General features: G+C 61.0%; 1 protein-coding gene across 1 annotated transcript in view; it reads right to left on the bottom strand.

Moving 5' to 3' along the window:
- The window catches only part of WIZ (WIZ zinc finger), a 66444-nt gene that overhangs the window by 41754 nt on the left and 2280 nt on the right, over positions 1-22410 (bottom strand). The window contains 1 exon segment of the mRNA XM_051774310.1: positions 15397-15809. Coding sequence (XP_051630270.1) covers positions 15397-15809 — 413 coding nt within the window.

Raw genomic sequence — 22410 nt, 5'->3', positions numbered from 1 at the left:
GAAACTCAAGAGTCTAAAGCCAAGAGGTCTTTGGGGGGTGGCTTCCACCCAGACCGCACATCAGCTCCCACAGGGAGGGGATCCCTCAACCAGAGAGCTCAACCAAGAGCCTTAAACCCCAAAAACAGAGCAAATTGGGCAGGAATTTACGACATCACTAATCTGAGCGATCCAAGGGCTTCCCAAACCCCTCAAACCCAACGATCTCCCCCAAAACGCCTCCCCTGAGCCCACACCTTCTCCCAGGCTCCGGGTTTTTTCCAGCCTGTCCAAAGCACCTGGGAGGAGAGGCAGGAAGGGGCGTTTTCCTTCTCCTGCAGCCGGGCCAAGGGGCCCTTTGAGCCCCGGGGTTGGGCAAGGGCTGAGTTGTTGCATCATCTCCTGAACAAGGAGAGGTGTCGCAAGGCCGGAGCTGGGCTCTGGAATCACAGCCTGGATCCGGCTCCAGCTCACGCCCTGACTTTGGGTGTTAATTTGGGAGCAGAAGGGAGAATCCCCCGCTGGCCCCCGTGGCGGATACGGCGCCTGCAGACCGTAAAAAACCCGGAAAACCAGAAATTTTGGCGGCCTTTCCCGGCTCGAAAACACAAGAGGAATTGGCAGCGCCCAGGAAAACCAGCAGTTGGACCCACATGGTGGGAAAATTCCGTGTCCCGGTGCCGCGGTGGTGCCGGAGCTGAGTTGGGTGTTCGCCGGTGCGTTACCACCCAACCCAACTCAACCCAGTCCAACCCAACTCAACCCAACTCAACCCAACTCAACCCAACTCAACCCAACCCAACTCAACCCAGTCCAACCCAACTCAACGCAACCCAACCCAGTCCAACCCAACCCAATCCAACTCAACTCAACCCAACCCAACCCAACTCAACCCAACAACAGAGTGGGTGAACCCACCCATTGGACGGCACAGATTTGGGGTCGTTGCCAGCACCAGGGGAAATCCCACGCTGGGAATGTCCAGCCATGGAATCGCTGAGGTCGGAAAAGAAGAACCGCGGAATCCTAAAGGTTGGAAAAGGCCTCCGAGACGGACTCCAACCGGTCACTGGTCACCCAACAGGGCCAAGAAATGGGGGGTTTCCTGGCTGGAAATGCAGGGGAGCAGGAGCCTGATTTCCCACATCCCAGCCCACCCCCAAATCCATCCCACGGCCCCAAAGGTGGCTCTTCCAGCCCAAAGCTCCCCGAGGCCACGCTGGCAGAGCCAACCCAAGCTGGGCCCGTGTTCGTGGTGACTTTTGGTGCCCACCCGCCCCCCGACGTTCCCTGTCCACCAAAAGCACCTGGATGAGCATCCCGGGCGCTCCGCACGGGTCAGGTCCAGCCCGGAGCCGCCTGGGTGGGTACCCAGGCAGGATTCCAGCTCTTCCAAGGTATTCCTGCCCCAGAGTCTCGGGGTAGACGCTGCTCCTCCATCCCAAGGGCCCAGTATCGCTCCGTGCTCACAATAACAACTTCCCAGGAGAAAGGATCCTCCCAGGGTCTCACGTGAGCATCCAAAGGTTCTCCCGGAGCCGGACGAGCCGATCGCTTCTCCGACCCGGTGCTGGAGTGAGCTGGACACGGGAGAGCTGGACATGGGAGAGCTGGACATGGGAGAGCTGGACAGGGAGAGCCGGACATGGGAGAGCCGGACAGGGAGAGCTGGACACGGGAGAGCCGGACATGGGAGAGCCGGACAGGGAGAGCTGGACAGGGAGAGCTGGACATGGGAGAGCTGGACATGGGAGAGCTGGACAGGGAGAGATGGACATGGGAGAGCTGGACAGGGAGAGCTGGACAGGGAGAGATGGACACGGGAGAGCTGGACAGGGAGAGTTGGACAGGGAGAGCTGGACAGGGAGAGCCGGACACGGGAGAGCTGGACAGGGAGAGCTGGACAGGGAGAGCTGGACAGGGAGAGCCGGACACGGGAGAGCTGGCTGAGGACAGGCTCTGCCACGGAAGCCTCGGAGACACCAATTCCATCTTTCCTCCCCAAAACAGGCGCGCCGGGGGTCAGTTTTCCCATGCTGGGGGTCGGTTTTCCAGTGCTCCAGGCTCTCCTGACCCTCCTCCTCCTCCCGGCTCAGGGCCGTGTTCCAGGACGCTCCCCAGCCTGTGGGCAGGTGACCTTGAGGGGCCAGGAGACCTTGAGGGGCCAGGAGCTCTCCCAGGCCTGGATTCCCGGCAGCACGGAGCGTTTCCCGCTCGGGATCCGCCGGCTGCTGCCGGAGCCGGGGCCGTTGTGTCCCACCCGAATTCTGGGATCAGCACAGGTCCCTTCGCCCCTCCCCGGGCACGAGGTGCTGGAAGTTGGTGTGTTCAAGGGCTGGGAATGGCTGGGTTTGTGCAATCAGCTCCCAGGGGCTGCTGCTCCCGCTGCCGGACTTTGCTCCGGCAGGAAAAGCCACGGCAAAGGGTCCCGGGGACGTGGGAGCAGGGAGTGGGTAAACACCTCCCAGGAGGTGAATTCCCAGGCTCTCCAGCTCATCCCAGCAGGATGAAAAGCCGCCCTTGGCAGCTGCTGCTGCTTCAGCCCAGCCTGGGAGGAGCTGGATGGGTCAGGGCTTTCCAGGAGCTGGATTTGGGAGCTCGGAGGGCTGTGGCACCCCCGGGAGGGGGTGAAGAAGGCTCAGCCGATGAAGGAACAACATCCAGCCCCAGAGTGCAGGGGAAGGACATCCTGAGGGATGTGGCTCGGTGCTCCCCAGCCGAAGGATTCCGTGGTTTTACTGGCACAGATCCCATCAGATCAGTCACCCGCGGGCTCGCCGAGGAATCCCGGCACGGGCAGGACCAGCCCTGCCTGGGCCCTCCGGCTCCTGGAGCTGCTCTGGAATGCTGGAGGCGACCCAAAGAGAGCAGGGACCGGCTCCAAACCCACAGGACCTGATGGTTGCATCCATCCCGCTTCCATGTCCAGCTCTGGAATAAGGGATCACCCAAGAGCTCCTCCAGTCTGGGTCTAAAACAAGGAATCACCCAAGAGACCCTTGTTTCTGGGTCTAAAACAAGGAATCACCCAAGAGACCCTTGTTTCTGGGTCTAAAACATGGAATCACCCAACAGATCCTTGTTTCTGGGTCTAAAGCAAGGAATCACCCAAGAGATCCTTGTTTCTGGGTCTAAAACATGGAATCACCCAACAGATCCTTGGTTTTGCTTCTAAAATATGGAATTACCCAAGAGCTCCCCATGTCCAACTCTGAAATAAGGAATTACCCAAGAGCTCCTCATGTCTGACTCTGAAATAAGGAATCACCCAAAAACTCCTCAGGTCTGGCTCTGAAATAAGGAATCACCCAAGAGCTCCTCAGGTGTGGTTCCAAGATAAAGAGTCACCCAAGAGCTCCCTGTGTCCAACCCTGAAATAAAGAGTCACCCAAGAGCTCCCCGTGGCTGACTCTGAAATAAAGAATCACCCAAGAGCTCCCCGTGTCCAACTCTGAAATAAGGAATCACCCAAGAGCTCCTCAGGTGTGGTTCCAAGATAAAGAGTCACCCAAGAGCTCCTCAGGTGTGGTTCCAAGATAAAGAGTCACCCAAGAGCTCCCCGTGTCCAACCCTGAAATAAAGAGTCACCCAAGAGCTCCCTGTGTCCGACTCTGAAATAAGGAATCATCCCAAAGCTCCCAGAGTGTTTGGTTCTGAAACACAGAATTGCCCCAGAGCTCCTGGAAATGAGGGATCACCCCCCACTGCCGGGGAGGGTTCTCAAAACAGCGCCCGAGTTCCAAGTTTTCACACCAAGAGGCCTCCTGGGGACAGTCAGGAAGCTCCTGACACCGAAGAGGGAAAAAAGCCCAGCCCTGAAGCGGCTCCTGCGGGGCCTCTCCCGCTCCGGCCGCCTCTGGAAGAGGAGCCGTAGGAAAGATGACACATCCCGAGGTGCTGGCTCCGCTCCCCGGGATGTTTACGGCCGGGCAGAGCTCGCCACCATTCCACAGAAACAGCTGGATGGAGGAATCCACCGAGGACTAACCGGGGCCGGGGAAGAGCTGGGTCAGAACCGAGACGGAGCCGAACCTCAGCGGGGACCCACGGGAGGGACTGACCCATGGGAGGGACTGACCCACGGGAGGGACTGACCCATGGGAGGGACAGAGCTGGGACAGACCCACGGGAGGGACAGAGCTGGGACAGACCCACAGGAGGGACTGACCCATGGGAGGGACAGAGCTGGGACAGACCCATGGGAGACAGGGATGACAGAGACCCATGGCAGGGACTGATCCATGGGAGGGACAGACCCATGGGAGGGACAGACCCACGGGAGGGACTGACCCACAGGAGACAGGGATGACGGGGACCCACAGGAGGGACAGACCTGTCCCACTGGCACTGGAACAGCTCCATGGGAGCTCCATGGGATGACAGGGACCCACAGGAGGGATGGTGGTTTCAGGGATCAGTCCCACCCAGAGCTGGAACAGCTCCATGGCAGAGAGGAGCCCCGTGGGGTGACTCCCTGCCAATCAAAGCCCCTCCAAGCCTCCCTGTCCCGCTGCTGAGCTCCAGTGGAGGAGGACACCCGTGAGCCCAGGGGTGAGGTGCCTCATCCCACCGCTCGCCAGGGGCTGGAGAGGAGACACAAACACCCGGACAGAAGCCACCCCACGGCTCTGGACGCTCCCCTTTGGCTCTCCCGGGTCACACCGACCCCTCCAGCCCCCGCAGGGCCCCCAGCAGAGGATGTTCAACCTGGATCTCCCGAACCCCGAGCACGTTCAGCCCCGGGAACGGCCGAGTCGTTGCTTTTCCAAGAAAAGAGGCCCAACCCGCGGGTCTGCGGCCCGAGAGCGGAGCCAGGAGAGGCCGGGACGGCTGCTGGAGGAAGGGCCACACCCCTCCCACGGCCAACAGAGCTGGAAGACGTTCCTGCCACGGCCCAGGGGGGGTCCCCGTTGTGGTTTGGGGCCACCACAACCCAGCCCGGGGGGGTTGGGAGGGTTTGGAGACCACGGGGGACTGAGCTGCTCCTGGACGAGGAGGAGGAGGAGGAGGAGGAGGAGGAGAAGCATCTCAGCAGCATCAAGCCCAGCAGGACCCAGGAGGCAGAGGAAGATGTGCAGGAGATCAGGAAGGTCACTGGGAAAACACACCCGAGGAGGGGAGGAATCCCCGGAGCAGGAACTGTCGGGGGGTTGTGGGGAAGAGTCTCCAGGAGGGCACAGGAGATGCCCCAAACTCGCTCCTGACCCCAAAGGGTGCCTTGCAAAGGTCCTGGAGGGGGAAAAGCCGGGCAGCAGCACCACCCCCGAGGGAAAAGAACGGGGGGTGGTGCCAAAAAAAGCGCCGGGGAAATCCCGGGAATGCGGGATGGGAAGCTGGTTATCCCGCTGAGCGATCCCGGGGGAGCCGGGAGTCACCGAGGGGGGGGAAAGGAAAAAAAAAACATCAAAAAGCCCCAAACACTAAAAAATAAAAGGGAAAAAACACCAATCCAGCTGCGGTTTGCAACCTGCAGCTCCCGGGACAGGCAGGAATTCCTACACAGGGTCCTGCTCCCCCCGGAAAACCCGCCGGGAAACCTCCGGCGGGTCCGAGGGGGCGGGAAAAGCCCCTGTTTGTCCCCAAAACCAGGGGTCGAGGGGATGACCCGAAGCTGGAGCAGGTGGGAGGAGAAGGGTTTCCAGGGGGAAAGAGGCCGGCGTGGCGTGTTTGGCTTGGCACCGTCCCGAGGAACCCGACACTTCCCAGCTCCGCTCGCATTCCCGGCATCCCGAGCTACCGGAGAGCACCCGGCTCTGCTCAGGCTTTCCCAGCTCCATTCCCGGCCTCTGGAGCACCCGGAGAGCACCCGGCTCTGCTCGGGTATTCCCAGCTCCATTCCCGGCCTCCCAAGCACCCGGAGAGCACCCGGCTCCGCTCGGGTATTCCCAGTTCCATTCCTGGTATCCTGAGCTCCCGGAGAGCACCCGGTTCCACTCGGGCATTCCCAGTTCCATTCCTGGCCTCCCGAGCACCCGGAGAGCACCCGGATCCGCTTGGCTTTTCCCAGCTCCATTCCCGGCCTCTGGAGCACCCGGAGAGCACCCAGCTCTGCTTGGGTATTCCCAGCTCCATTCCCGGCCTCTGGAGCACCCGGCTCTGCTCTGGTATTCCCAGTTCCATTCCCGGCCTCCCGAGCACCCGGAGAGCACCCAGATCCATTTGGCTTTTCCCAGCTTCATTCCCAGCCTCTGGAGCACCCAGAGAGCACCTGGATCTGCTTGGTTTTTCCCAGTTCCATTCCCGGCCTCCCGAGCACCCGGAGAGCACCCAGATCCGCTTGGCTTTTCCCAGCTCCATTCCCAGCCTCTGGAGCACCCAGAGAGCACCTGGATCTGCTTGGTTTTTCCCAGCTCCATTCCCGGCCTCCCGAGCACTCAGAGAGCACCCAGATCCGTTCGGGTTTTCCCAGCTCCATTCCCAGCCTCTGGAGCACCCAGAGAGCACCCGGCTCTGCTCAGGTATTCCCAGCTCCATTCCCAGCCTCTGGAGCACCCAGAGAGCACCCGGCTCCGCTCGGGCATTCCCAGCTCCATTCCCGGTCTCTGGAGCACCCGGAGAGCACCCGGCTCCGCTCGGGTATTCCCAGCTCCATTCCCGGCCTCCCGAGCAGCACCCGGAGAGCACCCGGCTCTGCTCGGCCCCCACCGTGCCAAGGCCTGGGAATGCTCCTGAATCCCACTGGGAGAGCCCCGGGGAGCGCACGGTGCCGACGGGAATCCAAGAGCAGAGGGGTTGGAATTGGTCCTTGACCCCCAACCCTTCGCCCGACGCGCCGTGTCCGCGCTCGGCCGGACGTTTGTCCGGGAGGATCCTCCGGGACGGCGCCAAAGGCTCGGCTGAAATCCCCCAAACCCCACGTCCCGTCCCTTCCCTTCGTCCCCGAGGGTGAGTGACCTCACCCCGGAGGAGTTTCCACCCAGCAGAAATGACTTTCCCCCTTTGATCAACCACCGCGGCGTCTTCCGAGAGCGTTTTTCCAGCGGCTCCCGGAATTCCCTCCCCCGTCGTTCACCGGCCACCCAAGCGGGACCGGCGGGTCTGTAATTACCGGGGTCACCTTCCCTGACCTCCTTGGAAACTGGGACAACCACTCCTGCTTCCCTGGGATCCCTCCAGAGCCACCAGACCTCGGAGGAGCGACGGAAGGATCCCGGCCCGGCGGTGTCCGGGCGTCCCAGCGCCCCGGGATGAATCCCACGGGACACGCGCAATTCCCGCGGCAAATCCCACAGGAGCCCCGAGTCAGCCGGGAGACCTTCCCTCCCAGGGCCCGGGGGGAGTTAAATTTGGGGTGAGAGCAGCCCCAAACCCCTCGGGTTTATCATCAGCCCTGTTCAGGAGCCGAGGATCAGACCGGGATTTTCTTTAGTCCTGATTTTGCCGTTTATACAAATCAACCCCCTTTTTTTTTTGGTGTCCAAATACAAATAAAACCCCTTTTTTTTGGTCTCCAAATACAAATCAAACCCCTTTTTTTGGTCTCCAAATACAAATAAACCCCCTTTTTTTTGGTCTCCAAATATAAATCAAACCCCTTTTTTTTTGGTGTCCAAATACAAATCAACCCCCTTTTTTTTTGGTGTCCAAATACAAATTAAACCCCATTTTTTTTGGTGTCCAAACACAAATAAAACTCCTTTTCCCTTTTTTTTTTGGTGCCCACCACAGTCCCGACCAGCCCGGGAGCCCCAGTGAGAACACGAGTTTCCTCCTCTCCTCCCCAAGAATTCCCAGCGGGATTCACGTGGCCTCATTCCGACCCGTGAGCTCATCCCTGGGGTTGGGAGAAGGTGACGGAACCTCCGTCCCCGGCCGCTCCCAGAGCCACTCCCAGCTTTTATCCCACAATTTGAGGGGGGAAAAGGAAAAAAATATGAGATTTAGGCCCCTTGCTGCGGCTTTCCAGGGATGTGGAGCCTGGAGGAGGGAGCAGGGCAGGAGAGAAGGAAACCACCCCGAGAACCCAACAGTTCAGCCACGTGTGCCCCCAACCCGCTCACCACGACCCCAAACTGGGCTGTTCTGGCCCCAAACCCAGTGAGACCCAACAGGAGCTGCTCCTCCAAACCCAGTGTGACCCAGTCACAGCTGCTCCTCCAAACCCAGTGTGACCCAGCAGGAGCTGCTCCTCCAAACCCTCCAAACCCAGTGTGACCCAGCACAGCTGCTCCTCCAAACCCAGTGTGACCCAGTCACAGCTGCTCCTCCAAACCCAGTGTGACCCAGTCACAGCTGCTCCTCCAAACCCTCCAAACCCAGTGTGACCCAACAGGATCTGCTCCTCCAAACCCAGTGTGACCCAACAGGAGCTGCTCCTCCAAACCCAGTGTGACCCAACAGGAGCTGCTCCTCCAAACCCAGTGTGACCCAACAGGAGCTGCTCCTCCAAACCCAGTGTGACCCAGCTCCTCCAAACCCAGTGTGACCCAGCAGGAGCTGCTCCTCCAAACCCAGTGTGACCTAGCTCCTCCAAACCCAGTGTGACCCAGCAGGAGCTGCTCCTCCAAACCCAGCAGGAGCTGCTCCAATGCCCGCCGGACGGGCAGCTCTGGGCCGTGTCCCACTTTTTCCGGCAGCGGGAGGATCCGTGCCCGTGCCCGCCGTCGCCCCCGGCCTATTTTTACCCGGTGGCCCGGTTAGCAGGAGCTGGGGGGGCTGGGTTTGGGGGTTATTTATAGCCACCCCGAGACGGGCACGGCAGGTGCTCCGAGCCGCGGGCGACGCGCGGACAAACCCGCGGCGAGACCTTCGACCCCCGGGTGCCGGAGCAGAGCCCGCCGAGCCCACCCCGGCCCGTCCAGCGCCACGGCTTTGGGTCAGCAGAGCCCAGGAAACCCCCTGGGACGCCCCGTTCTCCCGGCAGCACTTCGGAGGACCCGCCACCACCCACCTCGGCCGCCGCGGGAAGGTCGTCGCGCTCGGGAGCGACCGCCCGACCAAACCCCTCCTGCTGCTGCCGCCGCCCCCAAATCCCGGGTCTGGGGCTTCCCCGAGGCACGGGTGGAAAGCTGCCGAGCCCCACGGCCTCCGGGAAGGGCGCCGGGGCCCCGAGCTTGGCCGTCCCTCCGTCAGAGGCGTCGGGTTTTTTCCACGCGACTCCAGAGCTTCCCGAGCGCTCCACGGCCCGGCCCCGGCCCCGGCCCGTTGTCCTGGCCTCGAGTGTTCAATTATTTACTTGCTAGGCAACAAGGTGACATCTTCCCTGGCACCGCCGGGGCCCTGATTAGTGAGGAGGGTTACGGAGACCTCGGCAGCCAAGGGCTCGACCCCAGCCGGGAGGGAGACGCTGGAAAAGGGCAACGGCTCCGGGGAAAGCCCCTCACCCACGCCAGGGAAAGGCCGCTGGGGACTGTCCCCGAGGGTTGAGGCAAGGCTGGCAGGAGCCAGGGAGGGCTGGCAGGAGCCACGGAGGGCTGGCAGGAGCCAGGGAGGGCTGGCAGGATCCAGGTGTCTGCTCCCGCCGTTCCCGTGTCGCTCCTGGCCGGAGTTCAAAGGCGCGCCGGGAGAAGGGAACGAGCCCGGCCGTTGGCAAACACCCCCTCGGGACGAGCTCCCAGGGAGCTGCTCCGCGCCAGGGAACTGCTCCAGGAGGCAGCTGGAGCTCTCTGCTCGACCCAACACCGACCCAAAGGGTGGCTCCGGCACCAGAACGACCAAACACCCCAAATCCCCGCCCCAAAACCCCCCCAGAACTCGTTGTGATGGGTCACGGCTACACCAGGAGGGCTGTGATGTGTCATGGTTACACCAGGAGGGGTGTGACGGGTCATGGTTACACCAGGAGGGCTGTGACGGGTCACAGCTACACCAGGAGGGCTGTGACAGGTCATGGATACACCAGGAGGGCTGTGACAGGTCATGGATACACCAGGAGGGCTGTGATGTGCCATGGTTACACCAGGAGGGCTGTGACAGGCTGTGACATGTGAGCCCACACTGACTCAACCAAACATTCCCAGCCCGACACTCCAGTTCGGGGCCATTCCCCAGCTCTGTCTCAAATGCTCTGATTCAGCTCCATCCCAAACCCAGTGCTCTGATTTGGGGTCATCCCAAACCCCACACCCTGATTTGGGACCATCCCAAACCCAACACCCTGATTTGGGGCTTTCCCAAACCCAGTGCTCTGATTTGGGGCCATCACAAACCCAACACTCTGATTTGGGGCCTTCCCAAACCCCACACTCTGATTCAGCTCCATCCCAAACCCCACACCCTGATTTGGGGCCATCCCAAACCCCACACCCTGATTTGGGGTCATCCTAAACCAAAATAACCATAAAGGTTCTCCCATCACCACCAAAATCACCAGGACATCCCAAAATTTGGGATTTTGTGACACCCCCACTGTCACAGCAACCCCAGAGCAGAACATCCCCAAACTGGGGGCTTTGGGACATCCCACAGTGCCATGGTCACCCCAGAGCAGGGTGTCCCCAAATCAGGGACCCTGTCACCCCCCAAACTGTCACAGCAACCCCAGAGCAGGGTGTCCCCAAATCAGGGACCCTGTCACACCCCAAACTGTCATGGTAATCCCAGAGCAGGGTGTCCCCAAATTCAGGACCTTGTCACACCCCAGACTGTCACAGCAACCCCAGAGCAGGATGTCCCCAAATCAGGGATCCTGTCACACCTCGGACTGTCACAACAACCCCAGAGCCCCAAACTCTGCTCCAAACACCCCCTGAGCCCCAAACACAGCTCCAAACACCCCCTGAGCCCCAAATGTGGTTCCAAACACCCCCTGAGCCCCAAACGTGGCTCCAAACACCCCCTGAGCCCCAAACGTGGCTCCAAACACCCCCTGAGCCCCAAACGTGGCTCCAAACATCCCCTGAGCCCCAAACCCTGCTCCAATCACCCCCTGACCCCCAAACCCTGTTCCAACCACCCCCTGAGCCAAGAACATGGCTCCAAACACCCCCGACCCCCAAACCCTGCTCCAATCACCCCCTGACCCCCAAACCCTGCTCCAACCACCCCCTGACCCCCAAACCCTGCTCCAACCACCCTCTGACCCCCAAACCCTGCTCCAACCACACCCTGACCCCCAAACCCTGCTCCAACCACACCCTGACCCCCAAACCCTGCTCCAACCACCCCCTGACCCCCAAACCCTGCTCCAATCACCCCCTGACCCCCAAACCCTGCTCCAATCACCCCCTGACCCCCAAACCCTGCTCCAATCACCCCCTGACCCCCAAACCCTGCTCCAATCACCCCCTGACCCCCAAACCCTGCTCCAATCACCCCCTGAGCCCCAAACCCTGCTCCAATCACCCCCTGAGCCCCAAACCCTGCTCCAACCACCCCCTGACTGTGGCTCCAAGCACCCCCCACCCACCACTCCAACTGTCTTGGACCCCACACGGATCCCGGGAGCAGAACTCTGCTGGCAGGGGGGGAGAGGAGTGCCCAGGGTGATAAATAGGGTGTCCTGGGATGATAAAGGGTGTCCTGGGGTGATAAAGGGTGTCCAGGGTGATAAAGGGTGTCCTGGGGTGATAAAGGGTGTCCCAAGACCTAGAGGGTGATAAAGGGTGTCCTGGGATGCTAGAGGGTGATAAAGGGTGTCCCAAGACCTAGAGGGTGATAAAGGGTGTCCTGGGGTGATAAAGGGTGCCCAGGGGTGATAAAGGGTGCCCAGGGGTGATAAAGGGTGTCCCAAGACCTAAAGGGTGCCCAGGGGTGATAAAGGTGCTGAGGATTCAGGACACAGGGAGGGAACCCCAGGCTGGACAGAGATAAAGGGTCCCACAGGAAAGTGCCACCCCCCCTACACCCCGTGGGGACCAGGATGAGCCCCAAAACAGGCGGGGGGGGTGGAGGAAGGTCGGAGCATCTGTGGTCGAGCCACTTCCAAAAGAGCCCCCAAAAAATCCCAGGGAGAGCAGCTTGGAATGGCCTCTGGAGAGCAGGGAGGGAGACGAGGTCGTGGAAACACCACTGGAACAGCCGGAAAGAGTCCCCGTGGGATGTGGGATTTGGGATGTGGCACCTGGCACCCAAACCCCCCCCCAGCCACGAGCAGGGATTTGGGATTTGGGATTTGGGATGTGGCACCTGGCACCCAACCCCCTGTAGCCACCAGCAGGGATTTGGGATGTGACACTTGGTACCCAACCCCCCCCAGCCACGAGCAGGGCGTGGGGAATCCCCGGCAGCGGCTCCTTCCTCCTCCTCCTCCTCCTCCTCCCCGAAGCAGGTGACAGTGGTGGCTCCTCCTCGAGCTCCTCCTCGAGCTGCCACGGGCACCAGGACAGGGGTTCCTCCTCCTCCTCCTCGCCCCTGGCACGAGGGCACCCCCAGGGTGGGATGTTTGGGGGGGTTTTGCCCCTCCACTGGCACCAGCACAGGAGAGGGCCCAGCGTGGGGCTGGGGGATGTTCCACGCCAAGGACGCCCCAAAACCCACCCTCAGCCTGGGGGAACAGCCCCCTCTGACCTCTCGGGGTCTCCCTGGGCTCCCAAAACTCTCCAGATCTTCCCCTGGGCTCCCAAAACTCTCCAGATCAAACTGAGCTCCCAAAACTCTCCAGATCTTCCCCTGAGCTCCCAAAACTCTCCAGATCAAACTGAGCTCCCAAAACTCTCCAGATCAAACTGAGCTCCCAAAACTCTCCAGATCTTCCCCTGAGCTCCCAAAACTCTCCAGATCTTCCCCTGAGCTCCCAAAACTCTCCAGATCAAACTGGGCTCCTAAAACTCTCCAGATCAAACTGGGCTCCCAAAACTCTCCAGATCTTCCCCTGGGCTCCCAAAACTCTCCAGATCAAACTGGGCTCCCAAAACTCTCCAGATCAAACTGAGCTCCCAAACTCTCCAGGTTACCCTGAGTTCCCAAAACTCTCCAGATCAAACTGAGCTCCCAAAACTCTCCAGATCAAACTGAGCTCCCAAAACTCTCCAGATCAAACTGAGCTCCCAAAACTCTCCAGATCTTCCCCTGGGCTCCCAAAACTCTCCAGATCAAACTGGGCTCCCAAAACTCTCCAGGTCACCCTGAGCTCCCAAAACTCTCCAGATCAAACTGAGCTCCCAAAACTCTCCAGATCAAACTGGGCTCCCAAAACTCTCCAGATCAAACTGGGTTCCAGCACCAACTCCAGCACCAGTGGGCACCAAGCCCACCCACAGCCCTTCAACACCAATGGGCACCAAGCCCACCCACAGCCCCTCAACATCAACAGGCACCAAGCCCACCCACAGCCCCTCAACATCTCCAGCACCCACAGGCACCAACGGGCACCAAGCCCACCCACAGCCCCTCAACATCTCCACACCAACAGGCACCAACAGGCACCAAGCCCACCCACAGCCCTTCAGCACCAACGGGCACCAAGCCCACCCACAGCCCTTCAACACCAACAGGCACCAAGCCCACCCACAGCCCTTCAACATCTCCACACCAACAGGCACCAAGCCCACCCACAGCCCTTCAGCACCCACAGGCACCAAGCCCACTCACAGCCCTTCAGCACCCACAGGCACCAAGCCCACCCACAGCCCTTCAACACCAACAGGCACCAAGCCCACCCACAGCCCTTCAACATCTCCACATCAACAGGTACCAAGCCCACCCACAGCCCCTCAATACCAACAGGCACCCACAGGTACCAAGCCCACCCACAGCCCTTCAACACCTCCATACCAATGGGCACCCACAGGCACCAAGCCCACCCACAGCCCTTCAGCACCAACAGGCACCAAGCCCACCCACAGCGAGTTTTTGGGTGACACCAAACGGAGCCAACACCTCAACCACGGCCAACCCCAGCGGGACTCCTGGGTGGGACCTCGTGGAACTCAACGAGGCCAAACCCAGGTCGGGGCGATCCCGGAATCCCAAACTGGGGACAGAGAGTGGTCCCTGGAGAAGGGCCCCACAGAGTCCAGAGGAGGCCACGGAGACAATCCAAGAGCTGGATCCGCCTCTCCCAGGAGGAAAGGCTGGCAGGGGTGTCCCAGGCTCTGGGAAGAACTTCCTGGGGCCTAAAGGGGGGTGATAAGGAAATGGAGAAGACTCTTCCCCACGACCTGGAGAAGACTTTCCACCAGGACAAGGGTCAATGGTTTCAAGCTAAAAGAGGGAAGATTTGGGTGGGATGTGATGAGGAAAAGCTTTGTGAGGGTGGTGAGACACTTCCCAGGCTGCCCAGGGGAGCTGTGGATGCCCCATCCCGGCAGTGTCCAAGAGAAACCCAGAGCTGGGAACTTCCCTGAGTGGGAGACGTCCCTGCCCACGGCACTGGATGATCTTTCAGGTCCCTTCTAACCCAAACCAGTCCATGAAGACCTTCTGGCTCATCCAAGAGCCTTTGGGGTCCCAACACCGCGCTGGGGGGGACGAGGGGTCTCCAAAAAGCCACGGGTTTGACCCACCAATGGGTTCTGTGCCTGTTTGCAGTGCCAAAGCCGGGTGGTGGCACAACGGCACGGGGGCAGTGACACGGGGAGAGTGACATGGGGACAGTGACACGGGGAGAGTGACATGGGGACATCAGCCTGTCACTGCACCCTCACGTGTCCCTCCAATCCGTTTGCCATTCCAACTGGATCCGTCCAACCCGCGCGTTCCTCACCGCGCCGCGGTTCCCGCTGGGATTTGGGGAACGCCGACGCCAGGAGAACCAAAACCATCGCCAGGAGAACCAAAACCATTGCCAGGAGAACCAAAACCATTGCCAGGAGAACCAACACCATCGCCAGGAGAACCAACACCACCGCCAGGAGAACCAACACCGACGCCAGGAGAGCCAACACCATCGCCAGGAGAACCAAAACCATCGCCAGGAGAACCAAAACCATCGCCAGGAGAACCAACAACATCGCCAGGAGAACCAACACCATCGCCAGGAGAACCAACAACATCGCCAGGAGAACCAACACCATCGCCAGGAGAACCAAAACCATCGCCAGGAGAACCAAAACCATCGCCAGGAGAACCAACATTATCGCCAGGAGAACCAAAACCATCGCCAGGAGAACCAACATTATCGCCAGGAGAACCAAAACCATCGCCAGGAGAACCAACAACATCGCCAGGAGAACCAACACCATCGCCAGGAGAACCAACACCATCGCCAGGAGAACCAAAACCATCGCCAGGAGAACCAAAACCATCGCCAGGAGAACCAACATTATCGCCAGGAGAACCAACACCACCGCCGGGAGAACCAACACCATCGCCGGGAGAACCAACACCATCGCCAGGAGAACCAACACCGACGCCAGGAGAGCCAACATCATCGCCAGGAGAACCAAAACCATTGCCAGGAGAACCAACACTCATCTCAAACCCGGCCCAACCGCCAGGAAAACCGACCGGCCCGGCCCGAGCGTCACCGGCCGCGCGCGACCCGCAGACGACCCCGAGTCCCCGGAGCCGCCCCGACGGCGCCCAGCGGGCACTCACCGGCCACGTCGTGCGCTTCCAGGGCGACGTCGGGCTCCTGCCGGGACAGGGAGGAGAAGAAGTCGGGGTCCTCCACACCGGGGGGGCCCTTCCCCTCCCTGCTCACGGTCGGCAGCTCCCCCGCGGAGTAAAACGCGTCCTCCTCCAGCTCCGTCTCCGTCCCGGACGGGGCCGGGGGCTCCGGGGCTTTCTTGGCATCCTGGAGGAAAGGGGCTCTCCGCTCCTCGCCTTGGGGGGCAGGGAAGGTCTCGTGGCCGGGCTCGGGGGGCATCAAGAGGGCTCTGCCTCCATCTCCCTGGCGCTCTGAGAAATCGGGGACAGCTCTCTCCATCCCTCGCCGGCTCTGCTGGCTCGCCCGGAACACAACGCGGCGCCGGCACTCAGGGGGGTTGGCGGCCAAGGACCGGCAGAACCTGCGGGGAGAGGAGGGAGGAGAGGACAAGGTGAGCAAAGGGGCCGGGTCTGGGTGAGGCGGAGGAGGAACCGGACCCCCAACGCCGCCGGTGTCCCTCCGTCCGTCCCGTCGCTCTCCGACGGTGGCTGAGACGGTGCCGGGTCCCTGCCGGGGTCCAGGGACCCCAAAAGGTGCCACCTGTCCCCGGTACAAAGCACTGCCCACCCCCTTCACCCCGGGATTTGCTGAGGGAACACCCCCACTGTCCCCCACCACACCCCCTAAAGAACCCCAGTCACCCTCACGTTGATTGTTTATCCCAAAAAAACTTCAATCCTGGGAAAGCCGCTGGGAAAAGCCATCCCAGGAGCTCTGCTCTGCCACAGGCCGCCCCAAAATCAGGGGGGTTGCCCCCAAAATCAGGGTGGCTGTCCCCAAAATCAGGGTGGCTGTCCCCACAATCAGGGTGGCTGCCCCCAAAATCAGGGTGGCTGCCCCCCAAAATCAGGGTGGCTGCCCCCAAAATCAGGGTGGCTGCCCCCCAAAATCAGGGTGGTTGCCCCCACAATCAGGGGGGTTGTCTCCAAAATTAGGGTGGTTACCCCCAAAATCAGGGTGGCTGTCCCCAAAATCAGGGGGGTTGTCCCCAAAATCAGGGTGGTTGCCCCCCAAAATCAGGGGGGTTGTCCCCAAAATCAGGGTGGCTGCCCCCAAAATCAGGGTGGTTGTCCCCAAAATCAGGGTGGCTGCCCCCAAAATCAGGGGGGTTGTCCCCAAAATCAGGGGGGTTGTCCCTAAAATCAAGGTGGCTGTCCCCAAAATCAGGGGGGTTGTCCCCACAATCAAGGTGGCTGTCCCCAAAATCAGGGGTGGTTGCCCCCAAAATCAGGGGGGTTGTCCCCAAAATCAGGGTGGTTGTCCCCAAAATCAGGGTGGTTGCCCCCACAATCAGGGTGGTTGCCCCCAAAATCAGGGTGGCTGCCCCCAAAATCAGGGTAGTTGCCCCCAAAATCAGGGTAGTTGCCCCCAAAATCAGGGTGGTTGTCCCCAAAACTGGGCCGGGGGGAGGATTTTGGGGACGCTGCCCCGCATCCTTCTCCCCGGAGGAACCGAAGAGGATCCGACCTTCGGATCCTGGGAAAGCCTTGGAGGGTTTGGAGACCCTCGGGAGGGGCAACCAGGCACAGGTGACAGGTGTGGGTGCCCCCAAAAATGAGCCGTCACCCCAAACACCTTCCCCCGCCCGGCGTGGCCGTTCAAGGGTGAGAATTAAAACTGAATTGGATAAAGGAATAAAGGAGGATCCTGCAGAAGGGCAGGTTGGATCCCGACCCGGGGAGGAGGAGAAGGGAAAAAATGAGAGGAAAGAGGCGCTAAAAAGCCGGGGTTTATCAGCTCCTGGGAGGATAAAGGCACAGGAGGGAGCGAAGGAGCTAAAGAAGGAGCTAAATTTACCCCGGCGAGGAAGGAGAAGGCAGAGAAGAGCCTATAAATACCTTCAAGGTACGGATGCAAATGAAGAGGGAATTATTCCAGCTGGCTCAAGATGATTCCCTGCCCCGGGGGGCCGAGGCAGGAGAACACGGAGCAAACCCCAAAATCCCTCCCAGCCCCAAAATCTCTCCCACCTCGGGAGCTCCCCGGGGAGGTGGATCACAGGTGGGTCGGGTGGATCACAAGGAATTCAAAAACGGGAATTCTGGTAGATAAAATAAAGCCCCGTCGGCTCCACGTGCTTGGAGGTGTTTCCTCCGACAGGTTTGAATTCCAGTTGCTCCAAAACCGGCTTTGGTTTTTGGGGATGTTCCGGTGTCGTCGTCCCGAACCGGCACCCGACGCCGGCGGGATTCTCCCATCCCAACGAGTGGCACCAGGTGGATGCTTCCCCAAACCCACAGGAGGTTTTTAGGGGTGGCACCAGGTCGATGCTTCCCCAAACCCACAGGAGGTTTTTAGGGGTGGCACCAGGTCGATGCTTCCCCAAACCCACAGGAGGTTTTTAGGGGTGGCACCAGGTCGATGCTTCCCCAAACCCACAGGAGGTTTTTAGGGAGCAAATCCCCAAGTTCGGGGAGGTTCAGGGGTTTTCCGGCGCGTCGGCTCGGTGCTGGTGGGCCGGGACGAGGGACGTTCCGGCGGGATGGAGCCACCTGCTCTCCCTGGGCCGGATTATGGGAGGAAACAGCGGGTTGTGGCGTCACCTTTAACCTCCATCCGGCTGAAAATCCCGTCGGAAGGGACGGAATTCCCTCTTCTCCCGCCTGGTGCCGCGGTGGCTCGTCCGCGGTGCCAGCGGGGAGCAGGGAAGGGGCAGGGAAAGCCGGGATGCAGGTGCAGCCACATCCCAACCCCGAGCTGGGGGGATCCCTCCAGGTGCAAAACCCACCAACTGGGTTTGTGGCCGAAATCCGTGGGGTTCCATCCGAGCTGACTCCGGGTGGGAATCCCGAATCCCGAACCCCGCCGGGAGCTGCCGCCTGTTCTCCCAGCATCAAACCACTGACCTGCAAACCTCTGCCCACCCAACCCCGTGCCCACGCTGGGAACGACCCCAAATCCCTCTTGGCACTCCGTGGTACCGGGGTTGGCGTCGCCCAACCGACCCTCAGCCCCCGAACCCGCCCGAACCCAAACCGCCAAAGTTCTCCCTCCAACCCTTCCCAAAACACGGACTAATCCATCAGCCACGCTCCCTAGAGACCAACAGTCCTCCCCCAAAACCCGCTGGGGGGTTTGTGAGGTCCCCGGGGGGGTAAAAAAGGGGGAGGTTTCCCCTTTTCTCCCGCCTCGCTCCGCGCCGGCCCCCACAACGCCGCGAGGGCTCACCGTGAGGTTCAAACACCTTTCCCCAAACTCCACTCGCTTCCCAAGCGCTTCCCAAGCTCTTCCCCAAGCTCTGCTCGCTGCCGGGGTGGGAGCAGGAGTGAGGAAACCCTTCCCCCCAGCCCATCGTGCAGGATTGGGACGATTTAAATGCTAAACCGGTTAAGTGGGGACAATCGCTGCCTTCCCCCCGGACCGGCAGGAAGGGGCCTTTCCCCAGGGAATTCTTGCACTGGGCGACCCTGCCGAGTGTCCAAAGGCTTGGGATGTGTCCATTCTCCCCGAGGGGCTTGTTTTTATCCTCGCTGGAAGAGCAGAACCACCCTCAGGAGAGCAGAGCAGCGCCGGGCGTTTCCCGGCTCCGGGACGGCGTTCGTGGCCAAGCCCGTGGGATCCACCACAATCCACGGGCTCCAGCTGCAGTTTTTCCTGGTTTTCCAGCGATGCAGGAGGTCGGTGCCCGTTTTTCCCCCTTGGTAGCCCATCAGGACCAAGCATTCCAGGTCAGGAATGCTCCCAGGGCTCCGGCACTCCGATGACACGCCCGATTCTGACACACTTCAACCACGGGGGTTTTTTTTTCCCCTCTGTGTTCCTTTTTCCTCCCGGGAAAAACAACCCATGGAAGAGGAGACGTGCAGTGCAAAACCCCTTTGGATTTTTCCCTCCGTGTGCCCGGTCCCAGCCGAGCATTCCAGCCGGGAATGCTCCGGGGGGGTTCCGGTGCATCCATAACACACTCAATTCGGACACGCTTCGAACGAGTGGTTTTTCCCTGCGTGTCCCTTTTTCCTCCTGGAACAGAACCCCTGGAAGAGCAGACCCACAGTGCAAAACACCTCTGGCTTTTCCCCCTCCTGGCACACTCCACTCCGCCAGGCCACAGCCACGGATGTTTTCCCCCGGGATAAATCCGTGTCCGAGCAGATCCGCGCCACGGAACGACGCCGTTCTCCCGTCCCGTGCCGGGGCTGCCCCGCTCCCAACGCGGGCTGTGGCCACGTCCTCTCCCTGCGTGGATGTTTTCCCCTTCCTGGGAGAAACACAAAACCCAGCGGAGGCGAACGCTGCTGGAATTCCCTCCTCTTCCTCCTCCTCCTCCTCGCCGGGTCATGGCCAAGGATCCCACTCTCTCCCACCTCAAGGCTGGGCCCCATCCATGTGTTTTTCCCCCTGGCACTGGGGAGCCCCGTGGAATTCTCCTCCTCCTCCACGCCAGGTCACGGCCACGTTCCCAAGGTCCCGGACGCTCCCGGCATTCCAGGACGGGACAGGCTGGGTTTTCTCCCCCCTCCCCTCCTCCTGAGGTGTTTTTCCCGGGCTGGCAGAGCAGGGGGGCCCTGGAGGAGGAGGATGGAATCATGGAATCGCCTCATCCCGCTCTGGGCCGGCTCCTGGCCGGGCTCGGGGCATCCCACGCGCTCCCAGTGGGCTCGAACCGGGCACGGCCCGGGGTTTTCCCACACGTTTTCTCCTTCCCTGTGTGGTTTTTCCACCTTTTCCCCGCGGGGTTTCTCCCTCCTCCCGGGGCAGGGCAGAGCCAAGGCACAGGAGGACAGTGCTGGGCATTCCCACTCCATGCCAGGCCACAAAGAAAGGCCCAAGACATTCCCAGATGATTCTCCTTCCATGGGGAAGCCCCTGATGATCCTCGACATTCCTTGACGTTCCTCCCCGGCGTTAACGGCCTCATTTAGCCAAAAAGTGCCTTTTTTCCCCTATTCCACAGCCAGAAGGAGCAATGGATGCATCTCCCAGGGAGCTCTTCCCGTTCTGCTCCAATGAGCCGGCAAATCCTGCCCCAAGGAGGGGTTTTGTCGGGATCCAGGAGCTCGGTGGCGCCGGGATCCTCAGGGAATTCCTGGGATCCTCAGGGAATTCCGCTGGGGGATCGTCGGCGTCCAGCAGAGACACTCTGGGCACGTTTTCCTTTAAAGGAGCAGGGAATTCCAGCGTGGAGCTGCACTGGGGTGAGCCAAGAGCTGCTCCAAATGTGCCAGGACGAGCCAAGAGCTGCTCCAAATGTGCCAGGATGAGTCCAAAACTGATCCAAGTGGCTCCTGGATGAGTCCAAAACTGATCCAAGTGGCTCCTGGATGAGTCCAAAACTGATCCAAGTGGCTCCTGGATGAGCCCAAAGCTGCTCCAAGGGGTCAGGATGAGCCCAAAGCTGCCCCAAGCGGAGCTGAGCCGTGCCAGGATGAGTCCCAAGCTGCTCCAAGTGGCTCCAGGATGAGTCTGAAGCTGATCCAAATGTGCCAAGATGATCCCAAAGCTGCTCCAAGCTGAGCCGAGCCGTGCCGGGATGAGCCAAGAGCTGCTCCAAGCGGCTTCAGGACAAGCCCAAAGTTGCTCCAAGGTGCCAAGATGAGCCCAAAGCTGCTCCAAGCAGCTTCAGGATAAGCCCAAAGCTGCTCCAAGGGGTCAGGATGAGCCCAAAGCTGCTCCAAGGGGTCAGGAGGAGCCCAAAGCTGCTCCAAGGGGTCAGGAGGAGCCCAAAGCTGCTCCAAGGGGTCAGGATGAGCCCAGAGCTGTTCCAAGGGGTCAGGAGGAGCCCAAAGCTGCTCCAAGGGGTCAGGAGGAGCCCAAAGCTGCTCCAAGCAGAGCTGAGCCCTGCTGGGATGATCCCAAAGCTGCTCCAAGCAGCTCCAGGATGATCCCAAAGCTGCTCCAAGGGGTCAGGATGATCCCAAAGCTGCTCCAAGCGGCTCCAGGATGATCCCAAAACTGCTCCAGGGAGCCAGCATGATCCCAAAGCTGCTCCAAGCAGCTCCAGGATGATCCCAAAGCTGCCTCGAGCAGCAGCAGCACCGCTGGGCTCCGACCTGCTCCCACCACGGAGCTGTTTGGGAAGAGGAAACCACCCGGAACCCGCCGGCGCTGCCGAGCCCAGCACGGGGTGAGACCCCCCGGCCCCGCTGCGAGGGGGATTAAAGCTCCCGGCACACATTCCTTAAAGCTCCCGGCACACATTCCCAGGGCACCGGATGCTCCTTTGACCCCGGTAACGAGCTCGGCACGGGCGGCACCTCCCGAGGGCACCCGGCACGGGCAGCGCCGAGGGGAAGGGTCAGTGCCGAGGGGAAGGGTCAGCGCCGAGGGGAAGGGTCAGCGCCGAGGGGAAGGGTCAGTGCAGGGCTGGGTCAGTCCCGGTCCCCCCCCGGCCCCCGCCCAGCTCGAGGGGGGTAAATCCGGCACTGCCTGGACTTGGGAATGCCGGTGCTCCCACCCGGCATCTGCTGCCGGTGCAGACCCTTCCTGCCCCCCCAGTCTGGGTCTCCTCCTGGACATAGACCCCTCCCCGGATACCTGGATCTCCTCATAGACCCCCCTGGGTACCTGGATCTCCTCACAGACCGCCCTGGATACCTGGATCTCCTCAGAGACCCCCCTGGATACCTGGATACCCTCACAGACCCCCCTGGATACCTGGATCTCCTCATAGACCCCCCTGGGTACCTGGATCTCCTCACAGACCCCCCTGGGTACCTGGATCTCCTCACAGACCGCCCTGGATACCTGGATACCCTCACAGACCCCCCTGGATACCTGGATCTCCTCAGAGACCCCCCTGGATACCTGGATCTCCTCACAGACCGCCCTGGATACCTGGATACCCTCACAGACCCCCTGGATACCTGGACACCCTCACAGACCCCCCCCCTGCCCACTTGGATCCCCTCGCAGATCCCCCCCCATGCCTGACCCCCAGCCTGGGTCCCCTCCTCAGCACAGACCCCCCCTGCCCACCTACAACAACCAGGGTCCCCTCACAGACCCCCCCTGCCCACCTACAA

Source organism: Manacus candei, unplaced genomic scaffold, assembly GCF_025592945.1.
Source record: "Manacus candei isolate 608988 ecotype Guabito, Panama unplaced genomic scaffold, ASM2559294v1 h1tg000194l, whole genome shotgun sequence".
Lineage (NCBI taxonomy): Eukaryota > Metazoa > Chordata > Aves > Passeriformes > Pipridae > Manacus > Manacus candei.
Note: the sequence above shows the minus strand (reverse complement) of the source record. Positions and strands in the feature narration are given on the sequence as shown.